The sequence below is a fragment of the Podarcis gaigeae genome (assembly GCF_964106915.1).
Source record: "Podarcis gaigeae genome assembly, chromosome: 8".
Classification (NCBI taxonomy): Eukaryota; Metazoa; Chordata; class Lepidosauria; order Squamata; family Lacertidae; genus Podarcis; species Podarcis gaigeae.
Window position 1 is genome coordinate 50,535,841 of NC_139684.1, and position 16,312 is coordinate 50,552,152.

At 43.8% G+C, this 16,312-nt stretch overlaps 1 protein-coding gene across 5 annotated transcripts in view; it reads right to left on the reverse strand.

The window, feature by feature from the left end:
- Window positions 1-1,773: 1,773 nt before the first annotated feature.
- The window catches only part of ESRP2 (epithelial splicing regulatory protein 2), a 50,245-nt gene continuing 35,706 nt past the window's right edge, over window positions 1,774-16,312 (reverse strand). For 4 of the 5 annotated variants that reach the window (XM_083749906.1, XM_083749907.1, XM_083749910.1 and 1 more), the window contains 6 exons: window positions 15,750-15,971; window positions 15,109-15,307; window positions 11,589-11,808; window positions 11,309-11,486; window positions 7,397-7,508; window positions 1,774-3,250 (listed from right to left, as the gene is read on the reverse strand). In XM_083749906.1, coding sequence (XP_083606032.1) covers window positions 7,419-7,508; window positions 11,309-11,486; window positions 11,589-11,808; window positions 15,109-15,307; window positions 15,750-15,971 — 909 coding nt within the window. In that variant the 3' untranslated portion in view covers window positions 1,774-3,250; window positions 7,397-7,418. The remainder of the gene's footprint in view (window positions 3,251-7,396; window positions 7,509-11,308; window positions 11,487-11,588; window positions 11,809-15,108; window positions 15,308-15,749; window positions 15,972-16,312) is intronic. The other variant, XM_083749908.1, reaches the window with a different exon arrangement.

Genomic DNA, 16,312 nt, shown 5'->3' on the forward strand with positions numbered 1-16,312 from the left:
AGAGAAGACAATGTGAAATGAGTTCCCTGGATAAAGAAAGCTTGAGAATCTCTGCATGGCTTAAGGTGCAACAGTTGGCTGACAGTTGAGTTGCAAGAGTGAGTAATGTGTTATTTTCATGGAAAGTGTTTAAGTCCAAGTTGATTGCCCCCTACCATCCTCTTCTGCAAAACGTTAAAAGAAAAACCCCTCTCTATTTTAAGACAATTAGCTTTTAAAATAGGAACCGATTTCACATGGCTTTCTTAAAAAAGCATGCATAAACCCGACCTTTTGCATGTAACATGAGGTCACAGGCAAATTAATGTTTCCAAAGATAAACCTGAGAAAAGTGTGTCTGTGATAGGATGGCCATGTGTCCTCCATTTCAGAAGAGTGTCCTCTAATTTCATCTGTTCTTGAAGGACTGTCTAGTCCCAGTTCAGGTTCAAGAGGGTGGAAGCAGAGTTGAAGCTGCCCATTAACAGTGAGCTCCTTAACAGCAGGCTGAGCAGGCACAGAGCTCAGCTGGCCACGGAGCCTTACCCCTTACAACAGTGAGCACTAGTTCAACTGGAATTAACGTACATTACTTCTAAATTTCCATGTATGTAAACACATTTGCCTATGAACATTTTACCCATCATTTTTGTAGGCAATATAAGAAGTGGCCATCTTGTGTGGAAACACATATTTTCCAAATGCACTAGAAAGAAATTTAAGCTCAAATTTAATGCAACAGCATTTCTCAGATGCACCTATGACTAAAATGAGGTCCAGGCAGAGTGAAAGACTGAGCATATATTTTTGGAAGGTCATTACTGTGTTATCAGCGCAATTAATTCTTACTATAAGGCCATAGCTTCTGCTTCAGATTTTGGTCCTTGCTCTGTCAAATTCAGTGTAAAGGGGACATCTACTGGTAGGATGGGTTTGTGGCACATATCTTAGGGCTGCCTACTGGGGAACCTGCAGCCTTGCTGATATTGCTGGACAATTCCCATCACCCCAGCCCACATAGTCAATGCTCAGGGATGATGGGAGTTGTAGTGAAGCAACATCTGCTGTAGTTACTGTAGAATAGTGCCAACAGGAAACCAGCTTTTTCAGTTTTCCAGAGGAGCAGCTGTGTTTGCTGAAACAGACCGAGAACTTCACAGCACTTGAAAGCAGCTTTCCCCAGCATGGAGCCCTTCAGATGTTTTGAACTATGGATCCCATCAATGCTGGTAATTGGCCATGAGGCTGGTCCTGATGGGAGCTGGCATCTAGCAACCACTGGAAGGCCACAAGTTCTCCATTCCTGCCATAGACAGAACTTTCACATCACCTTACCCAGAATGCTTTTGAGCAGAGCAGATTTGCACTGAAAGGTCAATCAAAGGTTGAGGAATCCAGTGAGGTAGACACATGCATTGTAGGAGGTTCAACAAGATGACACTTTGGACCCCTTCCAACCCTACAGTTCTGTGATTCTAACTGCCCAAAGACAAGTTGAAACAAGCATGCACAGACCCAGGAGAGTGACGCTGAAAACACCTGCTAAACATTTAATTGCTTCACATCTGTATCAAATATAAAATAGAGAGCAGAAGGCAAGTTCATAACAGAAAGGTTATTGGAAATAAGAACCGCCCAATTCACACTAACTTATTTGTGTCTTTTAAAAACGATATGCAAATTGTTATTGACTGTATGGTGAAGGAAACTTGCAGAACCTTTTCAGTGTGACATCTCTGCAGCTTTCCAATCCAGGGTTAACATCAATCTAGAGAACGTTCAAGAAAGCCAGGGTTGTTGTTTTTTCCTGCAAGCATCTTTTTATTTATTATATAAAGAAGCATACACCATCATTTGACATGGGAGGGAGAGGCTGATTCTCTCCTTTAAGTACTACTCCAAGTCGTATGCTCTTAGCAAAAAGAAAGTAAGACTAGACTGCATACTCAGGTACCTAAGAGCCTCTTGCAAAAATGGGCTCCTTCTGGTTTCTTCTGCTGTTATTGCACATTTTGAGAAAAGTCCTGGATCAAGGCACGGTAAAAACAAAATCATTTAGTGCTTCTACAGTAGATGTTTCAGCACACGCTACGCAACATAAAACTATATTCTTTGAACACATATATACATACTCACATAAAAAAAGAATCATGCACTAATTAGGGTGAGATTTCAACTTCTCTGGTTGCTTCATAATATACAAATAAAGAATAATGTTGTAAACAAATGGCATGCACATAAACTAAAGCAAAATATGCTTTATACAATATCTGAGAGCTATGATGCTTAAATAAAACAAAATATAATTTACTAGTCCTCAATGTTTATGTGCCATTCTTTGTCCTAGTGAAATTCTTTGAAGTTCTGGATCTTTCTTCGTTTGGTTTACAGGTTGGCAGCTTGAATGTTAGGAGACAGATATGGCTTTATTTCATTTACTTATTTGTGTCATACCCAACAAAATGATACATTTCATTTTATTTTTTAAAAAAAGAAACTAAAAAGCTTTTTCTGCAATTTCATTTGGATGCAGCTTTCCAAGTTATTCTCTAGTGGAGTAAAGGAAACAATATAAACATTCAAACAAAGTTGTTGTTTTTTGCCCAGCCACATTTCAGGAAAACAGGCTTCCACTAGCCAACTTTCAAGGCAAGGGCAACCCCCACCCCTCCCTGCTGCCAACAACAGCAGCAACAACAACAACTAAACTTTTGGCAAGTTTGGATTCAAAATGAAATGAAAATTTGAAGAATTCTACAGGCTTCAGTTTCCTCTCCAAACTGATACACAGAAATAATGTTAAATTAAAAATACATCTGTTGTGGTTACAACTGGTGAAGTGCTACAGATTTATCTCCAAATTACGTGGGGCGTGGGGGATTTTCATGGCAACGCTGCTGAAATCAAACATCCTAGCACTATTTTTTGGGGTGGGGAGGGAGGGGTATTTCTGTCCCACTCAGTTGAAGACACTTGCGAGGATTGTTTCCCAGGCACATCAGGAGGAGAAGGCACTTTTGAGTAAGGGAAGACGGTGTTTTTAGAGAAAGGGGTGAATTTTGAGCAGGAATTGTCCTCACTCCTGCCCACCCCACAGAAGGTCCAGCCTCAGTTAGATCAGGCAGAGTTCCACACAGTGTCTTCCCAAGTGGCATCCACTTCTCTCGGCCACAGCTTTCTTTGCCGAGTCCAGGCTGGGGAAAGTGACCAGGGCTTCTCCGCTGGGCTGACCACTGAAGTTGTAAAGCAGGAGGATGGAGTCTCCATGGAGCTGCAAGGATGGAACAGAAGGGTCAGAGCAGGAAGGCCTGGACCCTGAGAGATCGAGGAGAGGAGGAGAGAGAGGAGGACCACCCCTGGAGAGCCAAGCTCCAACACAGCACCTTGCAACCCCAACCCTCACCGAAAGCAGTTGTCACAGCTCTTGGGGATTATAAAAGAAGAGTTTGGATTTGATATCCCGCTTTATCACTACCCAAAGGAGTCTCAAAGCAGCTAACATTCCCCTTTCCCTTCCTCCCCCACAACAAACACTCTGTGAGGTGAGTGGGGCTGAGAGACTTCAGAGAAGTGTGACTGGCCCAAGGTCACCCAGCAGCCGCATGTGGAGGAGCCGGGAAGCGAACCCGGTTCACCAGATTACGAGTCCACCACTCTTAACCACTACACCACACTGGCATCTTGGCAATTGTGACTGGACTCCACTGGGGAAGAAGAGGAGAGCAGTCAATGGGAAACGGGTTGCTGCACCGATGCTATTCTCAAGAACAGAACAGAGAAACCTAGGAAGCTGCCTTATACCGAGTCAGACCATTTTGTATCATCTACAATGCCTGGAAGCCATTCCCCGGGATTTCAGGCCAAGGTCTTTCACAGCTCCACCTGGAAATGTTGGGAGTGGAACCTGGGACCTTCTGTATGCAGAGCAGATGCTCTGCTGCTGAGTTACAGCCCTTCCCCAATATGATTTACGCTAAGTGAGGCCACCTTGTCCAGGGATTGTGAGCCTGTGGCTCTCCAGCTGCTGCTGGGCTACAGCTCCATCATCCCTGACCATAAACCATGCTGGTTGCAGCTGAAAAACAGCTAGAGACCAACCTGATGCCATGCTTATGAAGGGCAGTAAATCCTTTTTCGTATGGGATAATACAGTGCTCACTGGTAGTAGGCCTCTGCTTTTCAGGGCAGAAAACTTTCCCAAGCCCACATCTGAGAACTTCAGTGGTATCTGCTGGATCAGGCCAGTGGCTCATCTAGTCCAACACCCTGTCCTCACAGATGTCCATGGGACAACTGCAAGCTGGACATGAGCTCAACAGAGCTCTGGCACACTTGTGATTCATTGTAACTGCATGATGCCTCTGACAGTGGAGGCAGAACAATGCCTTATCCTGCATGAATGTGGCTAATCCTCTTTTAAAACCATCCAAGTTGGTGGCCATCACTGCATCCAGTGGCAATGAATTCCATATTTTGACTATGTGCAGTGTGGATTAAATACTTCTGTTTGTCTGCCCTGAATTTTCCATGAGTTCTAATGTTATGTGGGAGAAAAACCTTCCTCCACCCACTTTCTCCATGCCACACATGTATCCTCTTACCCATTTCATCTATACTCAAAAGGTCCAAATGCTCACAGAGGAGTTGTTCCATCCCACTGATAATTCTGGTTGCCCTTTTCTGAACCTTTTCCAACTCTACAATATCCTTGAGGCGAGAAGACCCACCTGAAATGCACAGTGGCCAGAATCTAGGACTTCAATCTGAGATGAAATGCTTATTCTCTTTATCATGAGTGGCTTTCTCCAGAAGATTTCCTGACCTTCCTTATGTGAAACTAATCAGTAAAAGGTTAAAATGTGCATGGGCAGACACACATGAATGTGCCAGGTGTCAAGAGATAATACCTCAAGAGAAATAACTATTATGTACACAAAAACAGGGGGGGGGGACCTGGGGTGCTAGGAAGGAACCATCCCACCATCTCTCCTGGAGAAAGGCTTTCCTTTGAACCCACTGTCAGTGCTGATAACTCCTGCAAGAGTTCTCATGTACAAAGCATAACACAATCCTTAGCCATGAAACACAGGCCCTTCCTAGTCCAGAGAAGGAAGAACCTGAAGCTGGGGAGGGAGGGAAAGGGAGAGGAAGAAAGCCCCATGTCTAATGAGTAGTTGCTCCTGCCCATTAGTTTCAGTTACATCTATATTCTAATAGGCTACAGTCCCAAATAAGGCAGAGTTAGCAGTCTTTTCAGTGACCAAGACTGAGCTTGGATTGAAATCCCCAGGTGGTATTCAACAGTAGTCATACTCAGAGTAGACTCAATGAAACTAATGAGCATGTCTAACTACAATGGGTTACAGTAATACTCTAATTTGCTCTGCGTTAGGTCTTAATTGAATACAACCACAGTGTCCTAAAGCAAAGGGCTAGGACATGGTTGTAGAGATTTTCAAAGTGTGTTCCAGGGAACCCTGGTATATGTGTATGTATACATATATTGAAGCTTATTAAGAGCTGCTTAATGGGAAGGTTGGTTATGGTAAACACATCCTGGCCACATTACTGAGCTTTCCCTTGCCATATGCACATGTAGGAGAGTTCTAGATGACTTGCTTCAGAATAGGCCTACCTACTGCCTTTGTGGGCTATCTGTGCATTCTATCCCCAGCTAGCATGAATCACAGCCAGGGATTATAAGAGCTAGAATCCAGCTACATCAGGAGAGCCACATGCTCCCCGAGCACATATCCTAAAATGTGCACAGCTTACTTGGCAAAATTAGTCAGTGTGGAAAGGCACCACTGAAGGTAGACCACCATTAAATTGGAGTGGAGAAAAAGAAAAAAAGATGGATATAGTCTTACAATGATGGTGCTCAGATATGTCAATTAACACTAGCCTGACAATCTGGCTTGGACATCACATCTTTCTTTAGCACATGCACACACACTCAACAAGGTCGACTTAAAACAAGCAAATAAATGCCTACAGTTGAGATTTGACACACAGGCTCATACCTACGAGTTTGAACAATACAGTAGCAAAATATGGGTTTGTCCACACAAGTGGTTGCTTGATGTTACTGGAGAATGAAATCTGATACATGTGTGTTATCCAGTCCCAGAACCCCCACATTTAGCAGCGGCCACAACCCACACTGGTTGCCATATTATGTCTGCGGGATCTGAACAGGAGGTTTAATGCACATGGTTGGCTGGAGGATGGGCTCCTCAGCAATAAGGTGATAAAATGACATCTGCAACATTAAAAATCCCCAGGTGTTTCAGGCAACACAGTCTGAAAAAATCCCCAGGTGTTTCTGGAGGAGAATGATGCCAAATGAAACTCAAACTATATGTAAAGTATATACCAGTTAATCCTTATCAACTAATTTCCTGTGTGCTTCAGACTAGTTCCCACTGCGGTAGGTCAAACTGGGGTGAAAGATCTGTCTCCTTGCACAGGCAGGCAGCATATTGGGGGGAAATGAAGAAAATACCCAGGGTTGGGTTTTTTGAAGTTACACGCATCATTCATATGAGTTCCCTTAGCTCAGTATGTGTGTGTTTGTGTGTAAATTGGAGGCAGACTGAAACCAGTATGTGTTTTCTCAAAATGGGCTGGCATCTTCCTTGCAAAGTTGTCAATAATGCAACCTAGTAATGCTGCCTCCCAGGCACCCAGCACTTCCCCTGAGGATTGGCCTCACACCTGCCAGCTGTAGTACTGGCTGCTGCATCATCAAAGGAACTTGGTGCTTCCTTATTCCCTTGGAATGATGCAGTCTCAGTATTTTAGAAGAGGGAAGAGAGATCAACACTGTGTGCTTCGGACAAGGGGGTGGGGAACTTCTTGCCCTCCATATGTTGCTGGACTTTAACTCCCATCAGCCGCAGCTCACACAGCTAGTGGTCTTGGGTGATGGGAGCTGGAGTCTAGCAACATCCGGAAGGTCACAGATGCCCCCTTCTCCTGCTCTACATATAACCACAAAGCATGACCACTGAAACTTGCCCTTCAGTGCCCCAAGTGATAACGTTTTGCCTTCATTGCCTTACGTCCAACAGCAGAAAGATCCTGTTACATGCATATATGCCAGAAAGCAGTCAATATGATCATGTTAGCTTAAAACAAGAGAACCCTTACGGAGTGGAGAGAGAATGCCAAGCGGACATAATCACCAGCATTCCCCTTCTCCTCCAGAGGTCTCCAGCATCGCTGCCACCATTAGGTTAGTTGATTCATGCCAGGCGCCGAAGCAAGGGAATGTTAGTGAGCAAAGTCCCCACCACAAGCTAGGAAGGGAGGATGCAAGGAGGAAAAAACCAATTTCCCACCACTCCCAGCCGATCATTTTGCCCTCTTTCCAATCACCACCAAAAGGCTCCACCTTCTGCCAATCTGAGCTTACCTTCACTGGAGGTTACAAACACTTACAAACAAACCCAGTCTTTCGGTGCTTGTAACACACTCCTTGCTTGGTCGTTGATCTGAATAAGGCCATTGTAGTCGTCAGGTGCATACTACAGTACAAGTGTGATACATAAGGTCAGCAAGAGAAGGGGCAGGTCATCTTGTTACCAGCAAGCCACACAGACCAGCACTTGCAAATGTCATTAGAATAGGGGTGGGGAGGAGTCATGGCTACAATTGCATGGGAAAGATACAAGTCAAGCACTGGGTCCACCTAGCTCAGTGTCATCCACTCTATTCCAGCTCCAGTATTTCGTGCGGAGAAGGGTTTTAACCTTCATCTGCTACCTGATCCTTTCAACTGGAGAAACAAGGGATCAAACCTGGGACTTTCTGCATGCAAATAAGCTATGTTGGCTGCCTTTCTCCAGGATGTCAGAAGCAAGGGTCTGCCCCAGCACAATGGGGATGTTTTGAATGGGGATGCCAAAGTGCAGCGTACATTCTCAGGCCCTTTGTTTCGTTGGAAAGCCCTTCGTCCCCATGCCCTGGACGCATCCACCTGAGGTGCCAGAATCTATGTAAGCAAAAGCATGGCGCAACCTGCAAGACACCATCAGAAGTCTAGCTAATGCTTGGGCACCTTTAGATCACATTCCAGGTAGCACTTATGTTTTTAAAGTCACCCATAAGCCTCTTTACAAAAGCTGCAATTGTCAGAGATCCAATCTATAAAGCTGGGTTAAGCAACAGCAAGGCATACTATGTTACAAGCTCAGAGTGTTCAGGGAAAACTATAAAATGTATTATTGGATTGTGACAAATAAGAAACAAAAAAAACCCAACTTGAATTAAGTGAGGTTGAAAACATAAAAAAATAGTCCATGGATCTACAGAGCAAAGCTAGTTCCTGAGTTGGGCAACCTGACCAGTCAGACCAAGCCCTGGAATTAATGCCAGATGTTTTAGCAAACTATGAACCCTCATTAATGGCCCAGTGTTAAAATGCAACCCCATGTCATCTGTCAAACACTGCCAAGCACCAACTGTTAAATATTATAAGGGTGATGAAAGCAAACGCCAAAATAAAATTTAATTGGATGACAAAAGGTTGATTTCAAAATACAACCTGTGAATAGTTCGCAGATATTGGACATCAAATCTCAGAGTGGTTTTGGAAGCAAACTGGGAAACACCACTCTAGAATTGTAAGAACTAGACACTCCCCTCCCCCAAAAAGTTCATTTTTCCAAGGCTTCAAGTTTCACACCCAAAGAAAGAAGAACATACAGAAGAGATTCTCCATTACTCCTCTTCCTCCATGCCCTCTATCATATAGACAAAACCATACCTAGGAGATGACTCTGAAATGCATCAAGAACAAGTCGTGCAAGATGTTAGGTTTCTAAAGAAACCCAGAGCAGAGAAGACGTCTTTGTGCAAGCATCTATTTGAAAGAAAAGGAAGTCCACCACAATGAGGTCTCCCGTCCTGTTAAGTGGGGACCAGAGATAGAGAATGCATATGCCTCTGGCATTTTGCCATCACTTTGTGTCACTGCCCCCCTCAATCTTTCTGCTTCTCAGTGATATCTGGTCATCATGTCCTATTGGAAAAGCTGCAGGGTCAGACACAATAACACCCCTTTTACTTCCTGGGAAGGTGAGGCAGTACTAAAGCTCAGTATAGGTTGGAAAAATATGCACATATATGTGGAAGTGGATAGCTCTCTTTAAGCACTTGTTTATTCATGAGATGACATGGGGAAGAAACCTTCACCAGGTGTCATTTTGAAACAAGATGGTGGACCAAAATGCGACTCAGCCATGATTTCATCTATTCTTTTTTTGCATGGGTTCAGCTCTTCTCATTATACCATTGCCAAACTTGACATGAGGGTTCCCAGGGTGGGTGGCAGTCTTTGTTAGCATTTGGATGCCAGCCACCATTTTGAATCACGGTGGCAGACCAAAATGTGACCTTGGGGTGACTTCAGCCCAATTTTTGATGTGATGGGTCCAAATTTACAACCTGCACTATCCATTTAAAAATCACATATATATTTTTGTTTCTAAAGATACATGGGCAATGCCAGTCACTCTTCACTAGTGAATAAATAGAACAGACACTATACTATTTTGCTGCAAGGATGAATTATAACCCTTCCACCAGCCTTACAGAAGCAAGCTTCAATACTACTGCAGTGGGAAGTCAGAATTTATGTTTCAGCTATGTGCACTATGCTACAAACTGCCTTATGCTGCACAGTAAGAACTGTGACACTGTAATGGGCCCAGGCCGCACCCTTGAGAAATGCAGAACAGAGTAATCTAGAGTCATTTAGCTTCTATGCAAGATGTCACACTTTCAAACTGTCAGGGCAACACCCTTTAAATAACCTCCCCTGCCTCCCAACCCGATTCAATCAATCATTCTCCCACTGATCCACACTGGCCAATGGCAGCAATGCCTCCAAATACAGCACTAAGTTCTAAGCATGACAAACAGTGAGAAGATAATTCAATTAGATGTAGCAGCGCAGGCCGTGTTCAGAAATAGATTACAGAATGAGATAAGGAGGAATTCATTTTTCGAGAGACCCTTGAATAGGGTAGGGCTGCTTAAGGAGATTTGGGGGAAGATTATAATTTGTAAGAACACCTGTTTGGCAAGAATGAGGACCTAAAGAAGGATGATGAAAGCACACAAGTATTCTCACAAAAGAATTGCTATTTGGAAGAAACAAAACAGAAAATAATGCACACAGAAAATAATTATTCCCAATTTTTAAAAATCATTTTTACAGCTGCAACTTTGAATTGATCAAAAGCATCTGGATAGAATAAAACAGGGGTGGGAAATCTCAGGCCTGGGTGGGAAATCCTCCCAGGTTGGAATGTTTCCTTGATCTCTGACAATGCCTCTTGCATACCTGGAGGATAGAGGGCTGTGCTGAGTGTATGGAGAAACTGGCCAACCATAACAAAGGTTAAAAATAAACTACATTCTTGCTCTATCCACTTTTGCCTCTGGCATGCAGTCACCAGAAGACTGCCCAGAAGGGAATATGGCCCTTGGTTTGAAAATGGTTCCCCATCCCTAGACTTAAAAAGAAAAGAGAGCTGTTCCCAATAAGTTCAACGTAAGGTTGTTGTTAGTCTCTCCCCCCCCCCCACATTTAATGCAAATGTTTTGAAAACTGAATGGCAGATTTTTTCTTATAAGGCGTTCATCTTTCCTCTCTGCAAGATTTGTTCATTTGCAAGCCTTGTCTTTTCCCCTTTAGAAGAATGGCTTCTCATGTATGCAAATTGGATGGTGATATAAAGATGGAATTAGCCCTACATGGTTGACGGGACACCATCTCATTTACATGTATGCCTGGCAAAGGAAACAACTGTTGGCAATTATAAAAGAAGTGGGACCTGAAAGAAGATGTTGAAGTGTATCATTTCTAGCTAGAAGGAGTACTCCTGATTCCAAACTGGCCATTTTCTCCAGAAGAAGGCATTCTACTCCCAATCCCCTTTTCCAAGAGATACCCAACATTCTGTGGTTACCAAGATACTAAGCCCTTGTGCTATTTTTGTTGGTTGATGGTTTGTTTGCCTTTGCACCCTTAGGGGTCCCCCTTCTTCATTTAAAACAAATTTTGTAACTTAAATTCTGCAAATGTTGGGATTGTCCCAGGCATGAAGATTCTTCCTTCTCAGTGGCCCTGGTTTGACTTCCTTCTCGTTAGCCCTCACCAGACCTGAACAGGAGCGATCCGCACTGCAACGTTTTGCCGCAGGATCCGCTTGATTAAATGCGGAAACTGCATGATGCAAGAGGTTCTGGCTGCAGCTCTCAGCTGAGAGGCTACCTGGTGACACAGAGGGTGAAGCAAAGGTAGAAACCCAAGACTAACCTGATATCCCTGGAAGAAACTGAGGATTTCCTTCATTCCTGCATTATAGGGCAATCCCTGCATCCGGACAAGGGCACCAGGCTGAGGCAGCATTGGAGTGTGCGTGGCTGAGGCAGCGGCTGCAACTGCTGCTTGGGGTGCTGTGATGTACCCTACGGTGGTCGGGGACACCGGTGGGCTGGAAAGATAGGAAAGTGGTAGGTCCAAGGGCTGTTTCACACATGCAGGTGCAAAAAGTTCACCCTACCTGGAAAATATACCAGCCCAAACAGAATAGTACCTGGGGTAATAAGCTGTGTAGTTCATATAAAGTTGAGCAGCCTGAGTTGGGTAGTAGGTCACAGCTGGACTAGCGGCGGCAGCAGCAGCGGCAGCGGCAACAGCAGCCGAAGCCTGCTGGGACCTGGTTTGAGGCAAGAGCGCTTGCGACTGATATAATGCCGCTTCTGTTGGGATCACGGCGGCAGCTGTCTGGAAGGCATAGGCTGGAGGAGAAAGACCTGTGGATAAAGATCACAAAACAAAACCCCAAAAGCAAGTTAGCAAAGACAGAATCCATTGGACAGGTGAGGCCCCAGCCCTCTGTCACGGGAGCTGCTGGTGGGAAAACTTCCAAATGGAGTTCCAGCCTTTTGAGTAGGTATGAAATTGAGGGGTAGGTTGCTAGTTACTACCATCATTGCTACTAGTGGCTGCCATTACTTGCTGGTTACTACTGCCATGGCATTAGGGGCTAGAATGGTGGACAAAGAACCTGGGAGACCCTGGTTCAAATCTCCACACAGAGCCTACTAGGTGATCTTGGGCCAGTCACTGCCTCTCAGCCTAACCATACTGCACAGAGTTGTTTGTCAGGATAAAGTGGGGAGGGGGAGAACTGTGTCTGCCACATGAATGTAATAAATAAGTTTTGGGCAACTATGGGAAATTAATTGGTGTGCTGGTAAACTTTATGTCAGCTTACATTTCCTTTTATATTTTAAGCGAACTGTTACTTGTTGAACAGTTAGGGATATTGTGATATTATACATTTAATTACACATTGTGTTTATCATGGTGTTGTATTTTGACTTTTTTTTTGTAAACCACTTTGAGTACAAATCTGTGGAAAATGCTATATACAAACAAACCGCATGACCGAAGTGCAAATGTGGAGTACAAGTTCACACTTCGAAAGGTGAAACTGGTGAGCAAAAGCTTATGTGATGGGCAGTGCATGGTCATCTGTTCAGAATCCTCATCAATGAGTTTCACGGGTTTTTTGTCCTTTCTTGGGAGTAGCAAGGCAAGTTTCTGGTTTTCATTGTTTTAAGTCAGTGGTGGGGATCCTCAGTCCCACAGGCTTATTTTGGCCATTTTGCCCAAGCCATGTCCTTGATGTCATATGTGACATGTGCCTCCCTCCCAAAAGCTGATTTTACTATTGATCAGCAGCACCTGAAAATCCCCATGCCTTTGACACGCATGGTTTGTTTCAAGCCACCCAGGGAAAGGAAAAGGAAAAGGTGACAGATTACTCCGCCCACCAGTTAAAATGGCCCATTAGGCTATGGAGAGGTCAGGATCTAGCCCACTGACTAGGCCCAGAATCTTGATTTAAGTATAAACATGAGTGAACCATTTCTTCTAATATGTGTTAAAAGCCAGCAAATGCATTGCTGAGTTACTTTGCTGAAAATAGTTCACGGATGTGTGTGTTCATTGCAGTATGTTACAAGAATATCCATGCATTTGTAGGCCTTATTATATGTTGTGCTTATTATAAATAGACCCTCACTGCATATTCTACTTTATTGGAAAGCTTGATGTGTCCTCTTGGGGCTTTATTTTCTGGCTGTTTTTTTTACCTCCTGTCTCTAAAACGCAACTTAGATTGGTAGGCTTGGCAGCATAAGCTCAACAGTCACTGTGGCATCAAAACAGCAATAGTTGCTTTCAGCCCTGGAAACAACTGGTCCGAATTTTTTCACAATCCTTCTCTCAACTACATTTTAAGCCATGAGCTGTCTAGCAAAATGTGGAAGTCACCTACACACACTTTCAAGTACTGGCTCTTAAGCCACCCTTTTATTGTCCTCCAACAAAACAAAACCCAAATGCCAAGCTGCAGACACCATTGCTTTGGTGTGCAATGAATCCAGCCACACTGTTTATAAAGTGTTTTAAATGCATCGTTTCGTCACTCAGTTTTGGTCCATCAGAACCCTTGTCCCAATAGATGCTCTGTCTTCAACAACAAGCTGTGTCCCTGAAGACCAGCACCTCCCTACTGCAAAGAGGCAGGAGGAGATTAATCTCATTGGCAGCTGCAGAGCAAATTGCTTCAATTAAAAAAAGAAAAGCACAAAAAATATAATTGCCAAGCAAGCTCTGCTAAAGGCGAAATTTATTGCAGAGGTTTTTTTGGGTAATGAGGTTAACACAGTCCCCCCCCCTCAAAGCAAAGTACATAATAATTTGGGGAGCATCTCTAAATATTTTAAAATACAGGGTTGCAAGCCTAAGAAACCAATGCAACCCATCATCTAACACTATACAATGAAACTAAGCATAGTTACTTAAAAGTATGTTTCACTGGCTGCAATCCTATGTAGACTTTCCTGGGAGTAAGTCCGACTGAACTTATCAGGACTTAACTTTCTAATAAATGTACATTGTACTGTTAGCTGGGTAGAACAGTTCAGGCCAGTTTTAACTGGCAAGCGTTAATCTTTATTACATTTCTGTCTTTCCTTTCTTCCATTATTGAACTTCCTACAGACCTTATTTAGTGTTAAGATTGGCTTGGGATGGGGGCTCTCTTCTTAATTCCACCACCATCATCTGAAGCGTGGGGAATGGTGGTAACCCCAAATTGTGGAACTCACTCTCCACAAAGATGCACCTACACACTATCATGACTCAGCTTCCACTGTATTCCCATCTGTCAGGGAGTCTTCAGCTGTCATTCCTGCATTGCTGGGGGGGTGGATTAGATGACCCTTGGGAACCCCAACTCTACAATTCTATGGCTGCATGATTCTGTGCTGAAGCTGCACCTTGTTGCAACACCTTCTGACATGTTCATTTTTTGGGGTGAGGGGGCATTTCTTTTGTTTTGTTTAACCTATGTTGTGCTGCTTTTGTTTAGAATTGTTATGCATTTTATGATTTATTTTAAAAAATGGCTTTGCAGTACTTGTTTTTAATTGTATGATTTTATTGTTGTGACCCATCTTAGGACCTTATGGTGAAAGGCGGGTAACAAATCTTATAAACAAACATACAAAATAAATGAAACTCAGGATAGGGGTTCATAAGGATTAAAAGAGGATAGGACAAATTCATGGAGGATAAGCAAATTTGCTCTATCATGTGCCCTCAAGACCATGCCCTGGGTATGCTTATATTAGGGCTATGAAAGTTTATTACAGATATCCTTCCCTTCTAGCAATGAATGACAGTTTCCTCCCCCCTAAAAATAATAAGATACCCTTGACTTCCTAAAAAAAGGCACCTACACTGAGAGGTTGCTGATACACATACTTAATTCATTAAGATAAATAAATCAAAAGTATAGTTAAAAGGCAGGTGATCAATCAGCTAAAATTATTGAAGTGGTTGACAGCCCTAACAGCTTCAGAATCACATCTGATTTGGGGCCCAGCTTCCAGTCCCAGCCTATCCACGGAGGGGTGATTACAGACCGCCACTCAACCCAAGACAGAGACGGCAAGACCCCCACCGCAGCGCCATCAGCACCTACCAGAGCGTCCCCCGTTAGCAGCACAGAAGAGAGCAGAAGAACTTGGGAGACTTACATGGTAACTTACATGGTGGCGGAGACAAGCCACTACGATTTAAAGTGCCACCCATTAAAACAAAATTCATCTCCTCTCCTGAACACTGGAACACTTCCACGTAACGGTCCTTCATCATCTTCTTGTGGCACTTCTGGGCCACCAGGAAAGCCCGGTCAGAAGATTTCATCTGGATAAAAGCATCGCCAGAGGGACGGCCCTGGAAGACAGAAAAAACCAGGCAAGGAAATGGAAGAGAAGTTAAACGGGGCATTCTCCCCACTCTTGTAGTCAGTGGTCCCATCAGTAATTTTAGCATATTATTCTTTTTAAGCAGAGCTTTATTTTTAATTCTTAAAGGAATTATTCCGTTGATCGCTGCACAATTTACATGTCTAAAATATTGAAAGCATCAATATTTAAAGAGATGTTAAAAGACAATACACACAATTGATTTTCTGGGATCATGTGATCCTCCCCCCCCCCCGGAGGATTCTGTTCTGGGCACTTCGTATCCCAGCTTGATTGATTGGGCCTTCTCTGGACATTACATAAATGAAGAAGTTGGGAGCTCTTGGGCTGTTTCTCCAATGGCCAAATTCAGTAACTCTACCCATTGCTTCTAACTGAAACCCTAGAAAAACCATCTTGAATTCCCATACCTGCTGGTTCAGGACCATGTGGACTCCATGTGGCTTGATGTCTGCAGTAGCATCTCCCATGAACTCCAGGATGTCGTCGATCCCAGCCGTGTAAGGCAGGCCTCTGAGCCGCACACAGTCTCGCACGCTGCCAGCAGCGATGGTGTACGGAGGTGGCATCACGGGGATGATAGGTGTGGGGAGGGTGGGGATGAGAGGCGTCGACATGTACCTGTTGAGGACCTGTTGGCAAAGAATCAGGGGTGGAAACAGAAGCAAGCAGGGCTGAGTAAAAGGGACGTTTTCCAAGATGGGAGGCATAGCCAGAAGGCAGCTGTAGACGAAACTGAATGCTGAATGATACTAACCCTCTATAACGCATGTAACAGATTGGTGTGCAAAATTCTTGGAATACGCTGCCATGGGCAGAATTGCTAATTCAAGGAGTAAGCAACAACAAATATTTATTTATGAAAAACTGGGTAAGTTTTATTCAGTACGGTAGATCTAGAGGATGTGTGTCTTATATGTGTTACAGTTTTCCCCTCTTGCTGCAGATTGGATTTTGTTGTCTGTTTGGGGGA